Source organism: Electrophorus electricus, chromosome 6 (genome assembly GCF_013358815.1).
Source record: "Electrophorus electricus isolate fEleEle1 chromosome 6, fEleEle1.pri, whole genome shotgun sequence".
Classification (NCBI taxonomy): Eukaryota; Metazoa; Chordata; class Actinopteri; order Gymnotiformes; family Gymnotidae; genus Electrophorus; species Electrophorus electricus.
In genome coordinates, this window is record NC_049540.1 from 13,253,270 (window position 1) to 13,271,831 (window position 18,562).

Sequence of the window (18,562 nt, forward strand, 5' to 3'; positions counted from 1 at the left end):
TAGATTAAGATTATAGATTAATTTTTTTTCCCTTTTATATTGTCTACTCAAAGACCTATATATGAAACCATGAACATTATCTGGTGGAAAACTATATGCATAAGACCTCGTAATATAGGACTGTCCTAAGCCCATTTATATATGTTGGTTTTGCAAGTACAAGGACATATATGTACATGCATGCCTACATTCAGTAATGCAATTCCTGCTAATTCCAGGGAGCTGCAGTGAGGTGAATGACATGTGGCAGTAACAGACAGTCTCCCATTAACATCTTGACTAAGAAAGCAAAGCCAGAGTGCACACTCCCCCTAGTCAGGTTCACCGGCTACAGGAAGGCCTTCACCAGCACCTTAAAGAGTAACAGTCACACTGGTAAGTCTGTGGACTATGAGAAACTATGAGAATTTTATTTTATTTTTTACATCCGCATTTGGCTGTACATTTGGGAGTATCGAAGATATAATGAGATGAGTTTGTTCTTCTCAAACTCTAGTCGCTAAGTGCTTGACATTGCCTTTAAAAGTTTAAGTGCTCTGGTGTTTCCACACCATTAGAGTGTGAAAACGTGAGCGCTTACTATTCCTGGCCGTCTGGCTCCTTTCTCATCTCCGCTTCACTCTAGAAAGGTACCTGCCCTGTGCCGCGTGTGAATGCCAGGTATTGACAGGACACAGGAAGGGGCTGGTCCGTCTTATTCTTGGTCTCTTCTTTCCCGGCAGTTACGGTAGAGATGCCTCGCAGGGCCATGCTGAGTGGTGGAATCTCCCACATGTCTACAAGGCGGTCCAGCTGCACTTCCGCTGGGGCAACAACGGAGGCCCTGGGTCTGAGCACACGGTGGAAAGAGAGCAGTACCCCACAGAGGTCTGATCTCACGCTGAAATGGTGTTGATCACGAGAATCACAAATTATCCAGGATGGAAAAGGAGAGGAACCTGGACGCCAGCAGCAGCTCGAATTATCGCCTTTTTTTGTAATAACCACAAAAATAGAGCAGAACAGAGGGAACCCATGCAGTACCAAATGAAGTTCGCCTGAGGGTTATATCTGGCCCCTACGCCTCACGCTGTTACCTACTTGTCTAGCTAAATTCAAGATCTTATAGATCCTAGTTATCCAGTTCTGTTAGAAATTAAAGTTTGCCACAGATTTGTTAAGCAGTCATGTTTGGTCGCGAACCCGAGCATTCATTGTTATTCAAGCACAAAATATGTGCCAAAGGAAAGGGCGAATAACATGATTTTTAGACTTTTTTAGTCTTTAGACTTTTTTAGATTTTTAGAAAGGGGACCTATTTATGCTTTTATGTTGTTTTCCTTTCTTTTAGTGATATACAGCTTTCTGTACACAGTCTGTCTTAAGGACAAGCTTACCGCACCCTCCCACAGCGAACAGCAAATACTGGAGGCTGGGAAGAGTTTGCTCAGTTTTGTACTCTTGTCAAAAAAACACTGTATCCTGCATTGTGTGGTGAAATCTTTTTTTGTATGTTCTGCCAAAGGTAGAACCATAAAGAAGTTGGTGGTGGTTCCCTCCGGCACTTCACAGAAGACCAAACACACTTGCGCAGTTTGCTGCTGGGTATCTTACTTCCGACTTTGTTTGGCCGAACATTAGATTCAGGCACACAACCTGTAAGCAAGTATTATTATTATTTGAGGATTTGTGATGTTTCATTTTTGTAATCTTATTGTGTTACAGTGGGTTTGGAAAGCAGCTGCAGGCCCACTTTTAACTAACATTTGGTGGAAACATGGAGGTGTTTCTCGACCACTAGATGTCGTCAAATAGTGTTCAATGGTGGAGGTGGATTTATCATCACAAGCTGTAATGTTACAGTAGCAATCTACTGTAGGCTTCTACTAACTGGCTAGTTAAGTTACTAATGACCACAGTATTTTTTACACAGACCTTATGCTGAGCTCTGCCCACCTGGAGAGCTTAGAAATCACATTTCAACATTCCAAACACACCTGATTTCTAACATTTGTGACATTTCAAATGTTGCTCACGAGAAAAGGGTTTGTCTGAAGACTCCAGGACGGGCGGTATGTGTAGAACCGCTGAACCGCTCCAAGATTTGCTCAATCAGAACAGAGTGGTTGAGCCACGATATCACAAATGGTTTGTCAGAAGTAAGTTTGTCTCTCTCGCTCTCTCTCTGTCTCTCTCTGTGTGTGTTAGATGCACATAATCCATATGAAGAAAGAATACGTCAAGATGAGGCCCTTCCTGACCCGAGCAGATTGGCTGTGCCAGCTTTCTTCTTCACACTTTGCTCAACTTCTTGTTCTAATTAGGAGCAGATAAGGAAGTTTAAGCTAGTGTGCCTTGATCCTGAGCTGAACAGTCAAATCGGTGCCAGTGGTATGCGATGAAGTATGTCATGGCGTTATGGAGTAACCGTGGTGGGGTCTCAATGACCAACAAATCACACGGTATGCTTTTCCAGTCATTTTAAAAAATCTTATAAATCTGAGGCTCACATGTTTAAAACACAGTTTGAAACTGTCTTCCCAGGATTTGTTTTAGCTCACGAATAAAAATAAATGGTGTGAAACATGGAACAAGTACCCTATGGTTAAAGTTGGCCTTGGATTTACATGCTTATATAAATCTTAATTGAATTATCTTGGATAATAATGTTTGGCTCCACTGTGCATAAATGTGATTTTTCACCTGTGAAATGTGCTTTAATGTTCGATGCCAAGTGTCAGGCAGTAAAAACAGAAAGCATAATGCATAAATTGAGGCTCTGGCAAATGTGCAAGATGCTGGCAAGCTCAGTTCATGCTTCAGTATTTACTTTGTGATTATGTGCATTCCAAACCAAAGCGAGAGTTCCACTGATGTGTGCTTTATTTTCTCTTCCTCTGTGCATGTATATTTCTGAGAATTGTTTTTCTATCTATCACATGCATGCACACACACAGATGGGTTTTGCCAATGTTAGAGTAATTAAAATACAATTTCCATGACTTGGACATGTTCTCTGGCGTCTAAGCTCTTTAAGTGTTTCCATTTTACATCCCATGCTGTCTCTGTGGTAGTGTAGACTTGGAGTCACTCATTGGTGAACTGAGACTTGACTTGCCCCTGACAAAACAGGACTCGGATGTCACTGAATTCTTTCCCCCTGATCCATATACTAAGACAAAGGTATCTGGTACCTTCCTCATCAATCTCATTCTGTCTGAGAGTGACCTGGTGAGCTATTACTATTATAAAGACTCCAGACTGCTCTGAGGCAGTCATTTGGACTGTGATCAAGCACTACATTCCACTCAGTGAAAAGCAAGTGAGACGAGAGACTCAAAGGCCAAATGTTTATTCAGAGCTCTTTTAAAAACATAGCCCATACCACATTTTAGCTGCAGCTGTTGGCAATATGTTTCAGTATTTTAGGGCAGCCAGACATCTATCCAGTCATCTCTCTGTTACTATTGACTTGTATAGCTTGCAGCATTCTCCAGTCTAAAGTTCAGGGCTGGTGTCCCCATCGTGAAAACATTCAGGCTAGTGCAGCCACGTAGAGGGCGCCCCGTATACCGCTCCTGTTCCAGCAGCGCCGTGGCCGTCGGCAGCTTGGCTCCCCTCCTGGTGTCTGTTTGTGCAGCTCTGGTCCTGTCCCAATCTAACTAGAGCAGGCCCCAGCCTATTCCAAACCCCGCCCACCTCCACCATGCATGAACACAGGAAGCTCCGCCCACCTCCACCACGCATGAACACAATCAGCCTCGCCCAGACACAAACACAATGAATTCTGAGCCAAACAGAAGCTAAATAGAATAAGCAATTGACCAATTTGTTGTAATGATATTTGCAAGTCAAAAAATTAAACAAGTACTGGTGACTCCTAATCTGTGACAATTAGATAACTGATAAAAGTCTACACGCATCCAATTATTACTACACGCATTAAATTATTTTAATAAAGCTGGGCATATTTGCAACATATGTTTCTTAACAAAGTTAATTCATTAGTATATGTAAATTATACCACATGGTCTGGATTTATACCACCTTTAAAATTTTTGGATGCGCGTTGAGTTTATAAACTGTTGCTTATGATACATGAATACAGAAAAGAAAAGCAGAATTGTTTTTTAGTGTTCATTAGTTCAAGTATTTTAACCCTGTCTGGTGCCCTTTGAGTTTTGCTGTTCATTATTTGAATGGGTGTATTTGTGTTTGGATGTGTTAGAAAGCCCGTCTGTTTTTCGGAGCCTGCGTTTGTTAGCCCGTGTGCTGTTTCCTAGTTTCTGTTGTTGCCTGCTTCCTCTGTTTGCCTTCGTGTACTTGTGTTTTTGGTTCATCATGTATTCCCATAATCTCCATATTGGTAAAATGACCCTACTACGACTCTGGATTTGCCCTTAATAAATCTTGCTCTTCTCCGTACATGCGTCCGCCTCCTTACCGCTCACCGTTACATTAAAGCAATTCTTCTGATGTGCTATCAGACTAGGTGTTGTGTTCTCAGGCGATGCATAGGTGTGAGGCCTGTTGTGAATTAATATTTATTATGTTCAAATACTAAAGCAAACTGTCTTCTGTTGTTTTATTTATTTTTTTCTTTCATGTTGTAGTGGAAAGAGTTTAGTGTGAGAAATGAATCTGTACACCACGTACGATCTAGAAAGCACAGAAAATACTGATAGTAACTGCAGAAATGAACATTGTAATATGGTTACATATGTGCACCTCTTATTAAAATCTCAGATTTACAGTCACGCTCTTCAGACAGAGATGTGGATTAAAACTGAGACAACTCTGGTACGTAACTGAAAAAAAGAAATACTGCGCGTGCACGAAGCTCCCATGGTCCCTGGCCAAGGTGCTGAAATACACACACAACCTGCTAAAACTTTCTCGCTCTGTACTTTACATAGCCAAGATGAAAACTGGGGCATGTGCAAATCATTTCCAATTAAATCATGAGTAGTCTCACGACTTTATGTCAAAGTCTCTAAAACATGCGACGTTCTGTCACGGTGTTAATACCGATATTCACCCTGTTCGTCCTTTTTCTGCGGATTAGCCTTATTAAACGCCAGACGTTTGGAATGTTAAATGTGTACACCACTGGGTTTCCAATAGAGTTTAAAACTAGAAAAGCATACGCCACATTTTTGTAGACAATCAAACTTGTTTTAAGTTTCTCTGGGCAGGAACGGTGAGACGCATCCCAGAGGACTCCGGCCAAAAAAGGAGTGTACGACGCTAACGCTAAAACCCAAATTGTTAACGCTGTCCTGGTTACGCGAGACTCGGTCTGTGCGTATGAAATGGCATGTAATGACGTGGCTGAATTCAGTTCACGCAGCTTCAAAATCATTGCTGTGTACGTTATTAGGAGAACAGAAAATATAATTGCAGTATTGGGAACCACCACAAACAGTAGGTAGTTCATACACAGGGGACCATATAACGTTGAAGTCTCTCCACTGTCCGCGCAATTCCAGCCAAACAGAGGCAGGCTACCCAAAACGAAGGCCAGTGTCCAACTGACCCCTAAGATCTTCAAAATCCGTTTCTTAAGTTGAATCCGCCGCTTTCGTATATCGCAGACCGTCAGGTATCGCTCTACGCCGATTGTCAACATGTCGTATGTACCCGACAAAATACCTGTTGTGAGAAGCGCATAGACTGGAAGCGGGACGTCGGTGGTGACGACGGAGTTACTTGGATGCAGCGTGGTTTGGATACTGACGAAGACAGAAGTGGAGCTTGTAATCAGATCGGAGACTGCAAGACTGCAGAGAAGTACTGTGAAGGGCCGGCGATACTGTCGCGCGTAAATCAGAATAATGATCACAAACGCGTTGAGGATCAGCGATATAAAGCTGGCAGTAATCAGAAGTTCCTCTAGGACGACAATCATGTTGAGATCCCAAGTGCTTCCATTTGTTACATTTAGTTCCACAAGACAGTCCATTACAGTATTGACTGCTGAAGCCGGTGATCTATGGATGACGCGATAGAGTGTTACACAAAACTGAAAACGTGTTTGTAACATTTCTTTAAATGCCAGTGGGTCACATGCTTTCACCAAATATTTAACCACGATAAGAATGGTGCGCGTGCCTCCGTTGTCTGCCTGATAGAGCACTTTATCCGTAAAACGGCTTAGCTTACATAAGAGTATCGGTATAAAACAATCAAGACGGTTTTGGTTTTTTTGCGGGGCTAAATGCTAAAGACCTAGGCGAATTCACGCAACTACCAGTCTATTGAATAAAATTAAAAATGAAAAACAACAACAACACAAACATTTATTTCCTATGGTCAGTGGTAATTGACAATCGTCAGTAGTTAGATTTCACTCCACAACAGCGGCAATGTCTATGGTCGGACCGTAGATGGCAGCAATGCTAGTTGCTAAAGAGATTGTACATTCTCAAAAGGACAACTTTCCAGGAAGTGACAAGGCATACAATTGAATACAGATCGAAGGGGGAGTCGCAGAGACGTGATGCAAAGCACGTGTACAGGGAGTCTATAGGCTATTTAACTAAGAGTTTGTGGACTGAGAGTTTGTGGACTGAGAGTGTAATGGTTTCTCGAGCGTTATTGGTTAGTCTGGAGTCGTAACTGAAGGCCACACATTTAAACTGGAGTGAAGTGCTGAGCAAGGAGGCATCACTGCAGTACACAAAGTTGCAGGAGTGAACAAAGAGTAACAACAGGAGCGCAAAGCCTTACTCATGCAAGTGGCAAAGTTGTGACCTTATTAAAAGCTGTGGTCACAACTTTTATATAGTTCAGACATTTTTTATTCAATACACCCCCACTGCGTAATATGTATTATATGACTGTAAAGCTGATTTAAACGGAGTGGTTTTGAGAATTTTAAGAACGTATATCCCCTCAAGGAACAAAAATACAGAAACTTTAAATACCCTTGTTTTTTTTCCCTTTAAATAAAAAAAAGTGTGGAAGAACGGAATTAAGGGAACCTCCGCTTTTTGTGCGAAATGATTTGTGAATGCTTAGCAATAGTAAATGTAAATTGTAATAGTACATGAAATATAGTTACTTGGTGCAATGAATATATTTATGTGGCTGTGAAAAATAAGCGGAAGTCTTTTTACTGTACACAGTATTACCCTAATTATCAAAAAATACCACATGCTTACCAAATGTGTATTCTGCCTTTAAACTGCTATGAATGAGCAGAGGTAAGAATCACATTAAACCAAAAAATGTGAAATGTTAAAGGAGGAAACAGCACAGTATACAATATACATTTTTATATTTGGTAATTAAATTGTTTTCATTATATTTCAGACTGCATATTATATTGAAAGATGATGCAGACTCCATGAGAATTAACAGATACAGCTGAAAGGTCTACATGTAGTTTTACTGTTTTACCCATTATAATTGTTTTATTTTATCACAGTACCTAACAAAAATCCACACATTTCAACCAAATCAAATCGGGTTTTTTCTAAGGACTTTAGAATATCTGCATCTGATGTCCAAATCACGTAATTCAGCGTGATCTGACATCTCACTAAAATATGAAAGCTTTGGAGATCACATATTACAAACGTCCTAACATTTTCCCCCCAAAAAGGGTTCCCAGAAACAGGATACCATAGCATATATGTAGAAATAGTTATGGGTTTTCATTGGATAAACGAGTAGAGTAGTGTTTAGCTGTAAGTCAGTTAAACCCACCCACCCGTTTATCTCATTAGGAGACAAATAATTAATATTGTTACACTCTTGCGCCAGAGAGAGGGGGGGGGGGGGACTACTTTCTTGAAGGAGGTTATCCTAAAGTGAACAGGTTGCGTCTGTTTGGATAGGGAAGGTATAGTTTATACTTTAATGCGTGCCTTCACATTGTTATATATAGTCTGCTTTCCTTCTTCTGTCGGTCTTAATCGCAAACAAAATGCGATCAGAGCTGTGCATGTACATGGTTCGAGGTGATGCTATTAGCAGTTGTAACTGAGGTAAGCCCAAAAGGGAGGCGCCACTGATATCACACCAACGGGTGCTAAATAAGTGTGAGACCACTCAAAGAAGACGGTCACATTCAAAACGGTCCAAGTGAGTCGGGTGTCGCTGCGAATCGGATAAGCTCAAGAATGCTGTGTCTCGTTTCGTCATTTCTCCTGGCATCGATTTTGAAAATATGCACCGGTGTAGGTGAGTGTTTTTCCCCTGTTATGTAGCAATCTATTTCAGGCTGTTATAATAGTCTGGGTTTATTTTACAACGTTTGTTTGACGAATGTCCCAAAATATCAAGCCGCACTTTATATCAATACCGCTTAATTGTCCAGATACAAGTGAACCAGTTCAGTGTTTTACTTTCCTTAGATGTTGGCGGTTCACTAGTTCAGTGCATGCGTTACTTGGCTTTCTCAAACCACACAGATTAATTTATCATTTAAAGGAATTCAGCAAACTGATATCGCCATTGATTTATTGATCAGTGGGGCACAGTACGCTATAGTATGAGAGTAATAACTTTTGTACGAAGTCAAACCTCTCACTTCCATGTGCGACTTCTACATCATTATTATAATGCATTGTATATGCATCATTGTATATGCGTAAAGCTTGAGACACCTGCGACCGTCTATCTAGCAAATTTCCCCCTGCTCATTCTTAGGACATACATATCCGAGACTCCTCTGCTAAGGATCCCTATATAACGGGTTTTCGTTTCAGCGAAACTGTACTGAAAACTTTTCTCAGCCATTTGAAAAGTGCAAAAAAAAGAGAGATACAACGGTCTGCATTACGCAGCCCCACCGAAAAACAGCGCAGTAAGAAAAGAGCCACCGAAATGTTATACACCGTATCCATGCACTTCGGCGATCCTTCACACCTCCCTATAGGATCCAATAGGGGAGCTTTACGGTTGTAGGTCGTGTGAAGATGCGTGCGTAGCTGCCTCTAATATAAGCCAGTGCCGCTCACAGCCAACAGCTCTCCAGCAGGGCACATTCATCGAGCTACTTGAAAGTGTCCTGTCATTCATCCGAATCCAGCCCTGGATTTCACAAAATGCTACGCTCATTTCTTTGCGATTACGGCATTTGCGCTTAACGCTCAAATAAAATGGATGATGTAACGCGGATGACAGACTGACCGACGTGTCACAGACTTTTGTAATCATGATAATCATCATCAGTGATAACTACCTGTGCTTGTAATAGAACTTAAGCCCATATCATTTTGACACTGAATGCATTCTTTAATAGTTGATAAATGTCATTAATATGGGGGGAAAAAAAGCCCTGCAAGATATATATTTTAGTTTTCGTGCTGATTGAAGTATCTGGTTAATTCCTAAACTATAGATGCGAATTATCCGTGTTTCGCTCGACAACGGCAGTCACCTTGTCTTTGACAGTCTCAGCACATCTAGAGCAGCGAGGAGATGGCTTTTGTACTAGCGGTTACCTAACAGGGCAGGAAGCTACTTGGCGGGAAATAGGACCGCATCACGAATTGAGTAACTGACGCTACACTAATTCTTTCTTCACGATGTGTATTGAAATATTGCCTAAGTGACACAGCAGGTTGGAGACATGCTGTATATAAAGAAACAGAATCCAATGTGACAAGTTAAAAATGAATATGGTTACAATGGTTTAGACATGCTTTCATGACCCAAAAATATCAGAATAATAGTCTCCTATAACCTGTACTCTGATATGATTAATCTCACTCTTCCAGGTGATTGGTGCTACCAGGCCCAGGTGAATTGCAATTCAACGTGCAAAGGTAAGGACAATGTTTGAGCTTTTTACATGTGTGCACACACGCTTGTAAGACGTTTAGGGAGAATGAAGAGATAAAGGGGTTTTTCAAAACAAGGACATTCGTTTTGTGAACACACTCACGTGCTACTAGAACCCAGCCAGCTAAATGTGCCGGTCTTTGCATTCTTCACTAACTCTGCGCGCGCTGTGTGCAGGGCCAGACATCTGGTACAAAGTGCATAAGGACTGCAACAGCCACCGGCAGTCTCCCATCAACATCGTGACCAAGAGCTCAAGGCCGGACACCCGGCTCACACCACTCGTATTCACCGGCTACCAGAAAGCCTTCAGAGCCGTGCTCAGAAACGACGGCCACTCTGGTAAGATTGCAACAGGGAAGCATCAGTAAACACCATTGACAGATACTGTTTCTGCAATAGTCTCGTGACAAAATGCTTGTGGTGCATTTTATCTTAAACCACAACATGAAAGGCCTCTGTCTGTACAGCAATGTGACAGCAGATTTTAACATAATGCACGAACATGTTGAGTCCTATGGGAGAGTATCTAGGCTTCAGATGCTTATGTTCTTTGTGGTTATGGCAGGACCACCTTCCCCGTGCATGCTGGGTTGGAGTGTTCTAGAAGCAGATGCGCTTATCCAGAGCAAGTTACAAAAGTTAGGTTTCCTTGTTTCCATGACATGATCAGATCTTCTTGGCTCTCCCTTGACCTCTTAAAAGCACCGTTGAAATTTGCTGGAGACAGGGTCACGGTGGCTGCGTTAGCTTCAGCACACATGGAAGGGTAAGATGAGAATGAGCGCACAGACCAGCTTCCTTCTTTGTCTGATCAAGTGCCGTAGCTTAGCACCCAGCTAAGGATATATGACATTCCACCATATGTCAAATGATGTACCCATTTTATATACAGTTTTAGAAGATGTTTTTAAAGAATGATATCAGTATAGTGGACGTTAATTTCAGCCTGTTGTATTGAACCCCGTGGTACGCAGTTTTTTTAAAGCTCATGAAGGGCCATTAATGGCATAGTCAGAATCTTCTTATAGCAGAGTTTATCAGTCCTGCTGGACCAACTCACCCCCCACCATGCAGCACCTGTCCCAACACCAAAGTTAGTCTTCATTTGGAATGATGGATGGAAGATGAACCCAGCACCCATGGGAACGAGAGCAAAATCTTTCTTCCACAGGCTCCCTCCTGCAGTATTTATTGCACTACAGACCCCTCAGCCGCCCCACCCCACCCCAACCCCCAGCAACTCACATTTGCGTGAGGCAGGGGGTCAACTAGCAGCTGTGTAGATGACAGACAACCTTAGAATAGCACCCAGAGGGTAACACTGGAGATGTAGGCTAACCGTCTCCAGAGAAAAGGCAAAGCCACATGGCCTTCACAAGGCAAGGGGAAGGAGGAACCGTCCACGGTTTGGCAGGCTGCTGTGGGCCTAAGCCCTGCGATGATTTTAGGACCGCCTAACATGTTATCAGCATTGTTGTAGCACCTCACGCCTCAAAGAGACTCTTATTATTTAAAAACACTCAAAGAAAATAAAGAGACTTTTACTTGCCGTGTGGGAGGAAAGGCGGCATTGTTGATCCCATTCATTTCCAGGTCCAGAAGGGTCTATTGTGATCTAAGGGGAGGAACATTGTAAAATACCTGTAAAAGAGAAAAGACATCATGCTGGCTTTTCATTTATTATTATATTAGACATATGTTTATGTGAGACAAGTGTGCATGCTTATGTCATTGGAAATGGCCATGATATTGATGAGGACTGCGCATGTATTGTTGTGATAACCATATGTTTATTATTTGTGTTTGTCACCCTATGTTGATTTCATGGTATGACGCAGATCTGTGTGGGAAGGGCTACCATTTTAAATTCATTAGCAGTTTACTCATTCTTAGACTGAGAGTGGTCCAAGCGGTTTCGCAGACCTAGGCTCAACTACACTTGTATATCTTTAGTCCAAATTTTAAAAATCACTACTGGATTACTACTGTGGTCATTTACAGCTTTGTTTTTAACCTTTTCTTGCGAGTATACATATTTTCTTGTGTGTGTGAGACAATTAATCTGGAAAACTCCTACATAAGTGAGTTTTGATCCTCTGCACTGTGCATTCGCCCCCCCCCCCCCCTTACCTGCAAATGACCCGATCAAGCCCAGATTCCAGTAAATCACAGTTCAACCCTCCAAGTGAGCTGCTTAGAATGCTTGAGTACATAGGAATGCATGCTCCACCCAGAGGCGGACCCTGTTTCAGCCCCACCCCTTTTCTTCTCTTCCACAGTAAAGGTAACTTTGCCCCATGGGTCCTCGGTGAGCGGGGGGAATCTCCAAGGCATTTACAATGCTGTGCAGTTCCACTTCCACTGGGGAGAAAAAGGTGGCCCAGGCTCTGAGCACACACTTGACGGGGAGCAGTACCCCATGGAGGTGAAATGAGCTTCCACTCCAAAACAAGCTCCCTGGCTCTGCACACTGCTTCCGTTCATGTCAACTCCTCTAAAGACTTTAGAATTCAAAGAAGATACGACGAAGTGTTGTTTACACTAATGATACTGGATTATCTTTGCTAAAATAACAAAAATGGTGATATTCTTACTTTCTTTTTCTTTTTCTCCAGTTGCATATTGTGCACATGCGAAATGATTTCTCCTCTTTGGATGAAGCAATAAAGGACCCAAGTGGAGTGGCTGTTCTGGGGTTCTTCTATGAGGTAGCGCTCTTCGGTTTTTATTATAACCTTATGAAGGATGAGGAAATTGAACTACATTTCAGGAGCTGCCACGGAATTTCATCAAGTCATGTCATGTCACGTTGGGCGAAATCATATTAATTTCATATTAAGTGGAATTTGCCACAGTGAGCAATTTTGTGCTGTAGACTTTCACAAGCGAAACTTTGCATCAAATTCACATCTTCGACCAATAGCATAATATTTCAACATATTTTCAGATGATGAATAAGTACATTGTCTTCCATGAGTATATTGTCTTCAAAAAGTAAAGCCAGTATTACAGTACCGGTCATACAAATAAGCCTGTATGTTCTGTTTAATGAAGTTCTGTTGTTTTTCCCCACGAAATGAGCTTTTTAAATGTCTCGTGACAGGAATCAAAAAGTCCTAACCGAAAGTACGATGCGTTCATACACGCTCTGAAGGCTATGGAAAATGATAGTGAGTAATGTGTATTTTCTAGCATCGTCATTACTATTTGAATTGTTTCAATGTACTATTTATATATTTGTGTTATGTGTGAATGTACCCAAATCTTTATTTTTCCTAGGGACAGCTACAACCAACAGTGAAATCTCCTTGCACAATCTCATACTGTCTGAGGCGAATATGACCCAGTATTTCCGTTACGACGGGTCTCTCACCACACCCACCTGCTCCGAGGCAGTGATATGGACTGTGTTTGAACATCCTATACCCCTTGGCAGAGACCAGGTGAGACTGACTACCCAGAGGATGCTTGTGAACATGACAACTGCCTACTGACAACTGCACTTCTGCAATAGTCTTACTCTAAGAGCATGCGATTAATGGTAATAAGCTATTAAACAGTTTGGGGATTCATTCTAACTCTGCCATTTATGTCTGTCTCCTTGTATAGCTCTTAGCATTCTCGTCCTTAAAGTACTCTGATGGCATGCCCATGGTGAAAACATTCAGGCCAGTGCAGCCACGTAGAGGGCGCCCCGTATACCGCTCCTGTTCCAGCAGCTCCGTAGCTGTCGGCAGCTTGGCTCCCCTCCTGGTGTCTGTTAGTGCAGCTCTGGGCTTGTCTCAGCTCAACTAGGGCAGGCCATGTCCCGCTCCAAGCCCCGCCCACCTCCACCGTGCATGAACGCAACGAGCCACGCCTACCTCCACCACAACACACGAAGACGATTTCCGATCCAATCAAGAAGCCAACAAACAAAGGCCAAATGGAGGAATCAAGTGAAGCAGGTCCTTTCACAGATTCCTGTAGACATCACAGCAAATCCCCTTTTCTCTTCTTTGTTTCTTTTTCGTTTGTTTGAGGGGTTTTTTGGGTTTTTTTGGTTGTTCTTGGTCACTGTCTTGCAGATGAGCCTTTGGTTTTACATAAGGGAATAGCTCATGATATGGCAGTATTTTACAAGGTTTGACAGAAATAGGAATTGGTCTCTAAGCTATCAATAGCTACAGGACTAAGCCCCCATGGAGAGCCAGGGAGGTTATAAATGCATGGCCTTTATCTGTCTGAGGTATAACCAAGTCAGGGACCTCACACACACACACACACACACACACACACACACACACACACACACACACACACACACGTGCGCACACACAGAAGGATCAGGCATGTGATCTCTCTTCTGTTGTCACTCTTCTATGTCCTGTTTATAGGGTAGAGGCATTTTAGTGTTTGATGCATTTACAAAGAGACACACAAACAACAAAGTCCTTGTGCACACCCCTTACTGCAATTTCCTTCACTGCACACACCTTACTGGGATGTTTTATTGTCATCACTCAAATATTGCAGACAATGATGCAGAAATAAAGGTCAAGCATGAGGTCTTTCTACTCCTGCTGCTGAGAACAGATCATTTTACAATCATTCACACACACACACACACACACACACACACACACACACACACACACACACACACACACACACACTCCTTTCTGTGAAACCTCAAGAAGCAAAAGCACATATGATCAGATTCAACGCAAATAGATGTATTACTTACTGAAATGCACTGTTAGCTGTAAAGACCTTTAATGGTGTGAAGAAACTGTAAAATAATCCACATTTCACACAAGATCAAAGCAGACCTCCACCTTCCATTCTCTCGTAGTGGGCCTTGTCAAGCCAGTCCTCAGGGCACACCACAAGGCCCACGTGTCTAACCCAAATCCCACTACACTTGTCCCAAGTATTTAGTCTTCCTATTGCAGGGGCAGGCTGGAGTCCAGCACAGCAGGAAAGTCGCCGAACGATGCTTCTTGGCCTGATTTAGGTGTGTCGGGAGCTGGGACAGAGAAAAAATGAAGACCATCTGGTGGGTTCTGAGAATTGGATTGAGGAACACTTATTCACATGGTTCTACAACTCCCCATCAGTCTAGGCTAGCAAAAACATGTAACAACTGGTCCATCTGTTTAGGGGTGATGACAGAAACACTTAACCTGCTTTGATATTCTGCATAAATGGTTGGTTTTACAGGCCTCTATAGCTCCCTAACAAACTTGGTGTCTCTATGGACCTCTATAGGTCTCGATGGAGCTCTTATGGGTCTCTGGGCATCCTTGGATCTCTAAGGAACTCTATGGTGATCTATTAGTCTCTAATTTACTCTGTAGGTCTCTATGGGTCACTATGGGTCTCGGAAGCACTGAATGTGATTTTATTGTGTATCTATGACCTGTATTTTAATCTGGCTGTGGGGGTTGGTGTTGGTGGAAATAGTACAAATCAGACCAAATCAGAAATTAAGAATGTACGGCACACGTTATTGTCTATTTTTTTAAAACCCATATTGTGTCCTTTGTACACACTGAATGTATTTATGCCTGTGTTAAGTTTATATATGACACTATTATGTCTTGTTATTTGTACAGATGCTTGAACATTTTAAATGAAATTCTAAGTATTATATTAGAAACTGGATTGCATGAAAATAAATAAAAGCCAAAAGTATTGATGGAAGAATTATTTGCGTTTATATTTTTTCTTTATCAACAGAATTTTTATGCTGTTTGTGCAGATGATTCCAAATCACTGCAAAAAGAGATATAGAGAATGCCTTGAATACAGTATTAAAATACCGAACCGCCTTTTTAGAACTGATTAATTGATGTATCCTTTCAAATTAATGAAACTAGTTAACTAGGAATAGTGATTGTATTTAGCGTAGTGGATATATTCGTTCGGATATTCTTACGCACATGCACGTGCGTCTCACATTTCTGCACAAATCTCCATTACGTCTGATGCTCAGTGACACGGATCATGCACCGATCCTTTTCTAATTGACTCTTACTGAGTGCTGTGGGCCCTAAACAATGGGCAGCATTTAACTCGTAACACTTAACACTTCAGACGCATGTTCAGCTTGTTCAATACATCTTCTTAATACCCCAGAAGATGCTTTTACTGATGCTTTTACTGAGAAGCAGCCATTGCTATAATTCGGAGTTAAATAATTCTTTACACGGGAATCTTAAATAATAGCTATTTGTTTTATAATCTATGATTTATGATTTGCATTTAGAAAGGCCTCATATGCCTTATTCTGCATTTTAAGAGTAGTGGTGCAAGACAACAACAGCGTCTCTGGTGCTGCACTTCAGCTCTCATGCACACCAAGTGAACAGAAGCCTCTGCCTTTCATGGGTCTCTCAGAGGTCTAATGCACCTGGAACTTTCCTGGACTTTGAAACACAGGAAAGCCCATCCATGCCCCTGGAGACAATCCTCTTTTCTTCCTTCTTCCAGCAGAAGTTGTACTGGTATCAAAAGCCTTTTTTGTGCAGAGAAAACAGCAGAAAAAGCAAGAGCTCTCTCAAAGAGAGGGGTAAAAGGGCGGATGGTGAAACCGAGATATCTCTCTCTCTCTCTCTCTCTCTCTCTCTCTCTCTCTCTCTCTCTCTCTCCTCTCCTCTCTCTCTCTCTCTCTCTCTCCTCTCTCTCTCGCTCTCCTCTCCTCTCTCTCTCTCTCTCTCTCTCCTCTCCTCTCTCTCTCTCTCTCTCCTCTCTCTCTCTCTCTCTCTCTCTCTCTCCTCTCCTCTCTCTCTCTCTCCTCTCCTCTCTCTCTCTCTCTCCTCTCCTCTCTCTCTCTCTCTCTCTCCTCTCTCTCTCGCTCTCCTCTCCTCTCTCTCTCTCTCTCTCTCTCTCTCTCTCTCCTCTCCTCTCTCTCTCTCTCTCTCTCTCCTCTCTCTCTCTCTCTCTCTCTCTCGCTCTCCTCTCCTCTCTCTCTCTCCTCTCCTCTCTCTCTCGCTCTCCTCTCCTCTCTCTCTCTCTCTCCTCTCCTCTCTCTCTCTCTCTCTCTCTCTCTCCTCTCCTCTCTCTCTCTCTCTCTCTCTCTCCACTCTCTCTCTCTCTCTCTCTCTCCTCTCTCTCTCTCTCTCTCTCTCTCTCTCTCTCTCAGCTGCAGTCTGTCTGTCTGCGTGGGTCCTGCTTGTAATAGTAAGCTGGAGTGCATGTGGAGGGTCAGCATTTGCTTGAACCACATAAAGGTTGTGTGCTGCTTTGACTGTCATTCTGATCCCAGAAACACGTGTCGCATTCCCAGCGTCATATTCTGCTCCAGCCTCCCACTCAGCTCAGTTCTCTCCACTGTCATGCCGTTCTGTCCCTTTTCTGTCGTTAGTGAGACATGCCAATCAGATAAAAGAGTTTGTTTTTTGTTTTTTGGTTGTTTTTTTTTGGCGGGGAGGCACAACAAATGTCTGGTCTACTTGGAGCTTTGAAAATGCCAAGGTTTTTTCTTTGTGTTTATTCAAAACAAGTTGCCCTTAAAGGCTTTCATTCTGTCCCGATCTAACTTTCCACCCCACAAATCCCTGCCATTGCCCATCATAATAGAAATGGCAAAACCAGTCTGAGATCAGCAGCAAAAGAGTAATATGTATTATTTTTAAGAACACAAGTAAAAGAGACAATACAGTATTATTAGATTTTTTTTATTTTTTATTTTTTTTATTTTTTTTTACAGCTTTAGGAATACTGGGCATTACAGCCTATCCAACTAAAATGGACAGAAAATGGAAAACAGAAAAATGGAAAAAGTCTTAAATGAAAAACAGTAGGAAAGGAATTACCACAAGGCATAGTGTGCAAAAGTCAGGGCACTGACCTATGATCTTTGACCTGCAACTGAGATTTGAGAAACAAATTCAGAAGAGCTTTCTAACCCTTCTCTGAACTCTGAGATATTTATAAACCTGTTAAATGCTGTGGCCTCAACATTCACACACACATACACACACGCATGCATGCACGCATGCATGCACGCGCACATACACACACGTGCACACACACGCACACAGTTATTACCAGCACCATGTGGATTCACAGGTGTAAGAGTAAGGTGATAGGAGTACTTTTCCAAGGGCTGCAAGGTCAGCCAACGTGATAAGGCACAGTGTTCAAAATCAGTGACTTTAACTCACTTTTACCGAACACTGTGAGGTCAAGAACAAAGTATAAGATCTGTACACAACACAGGGGAAGAGATCCAAATGTCAACACAGTCTTCCTTCATTAAATGAATGCTTTCCCTACATGTGGTTTACAGATCATTCAGCTGATTCGCAGACAAATTCTGGTCTTAATCACAGGGATGCCAGTATAATAAATCATAGTTTGATACTGAAGAGATAGTGAGAGAGATAAGGTAGGTGACTACTCCCAGTAAATGACTTTAGTTTACACTTATGAGGAAATACAGAATAACAGTCTCATAGACTACTGTAAAAACAAACAAAAAGATTGCTTCATTTTTCCTTGTTTACATAAATATGGCATTCCACCTATCCCTCCTCTTGCAAAGCAGAGAAGTTGATGGTCTTGAAGTGAATTGAAGTTGCTCCAAGTCAATTAAAACAACAAAAATAACAACTTTAATCCCAGAAGAAAGTGCAGATTCAGGTAAAGCGATCCAGATTAAAAGTTGTTGGTTGAGGTGACCCGTGTCTGGTGAACCACGGTCACCATTGTGACCCCGCTTATAGGGTAATAGACAAGCTTTAAGTGGAAGAACCTCTTCTCAGATCAGCTGAAATTAGAAAGGAGCTGCTTTTCTGTAGTG

General features: G+C 42.2%; 2 protein-coding genes across 2 annotated transcripts; both read left to right on the top strand.

The window, feature by feature from the left end:
* Positions 1-236: 236 nt before the first annotated feature.
* Positions 237-3,249, top strand: LOC113577573 (carbonic anhydrase 4-like). Its single transcript, XM_027010299.2, is given in 5 exon segments — positions 237-375; positions 723-761; positions 764-867; positions 2,188-2,255; positions 3,054-3,249. Coding segments are annotated over 5 exon segments (546 nt in total).
* A 4,811-nt stretch (positions 3,250-8,060) lies between these two features.
* Positions 8,061-15,450, top strand: LOC113577544 (carbonic anhydrase 4-like). Its single transcript, XM_027010256.2, has 8 exons — positions 8,061-8,166; positions 9,708-9,755; positions 9,949-10,113; positions 12,054-12,199; positions 12,390-12,482; positions 12,878-12,944; positions 13,054-13,217; positions 13,384-15,450. Exons 1-8 carry the CDS (start codon positions 8,106-8,108, stop codon positions 13,567-13,569), a joined length of 930 nt encoding a protein of 309 aa, XP_026866057.2. The 5' UTR covers positions 8,061-8,105; the 3' UTR covers positions 13,570-15,450.
* The last annotated feature ends 3,112 nt before the right edge of the window (positions 15,451-18,562 follow it).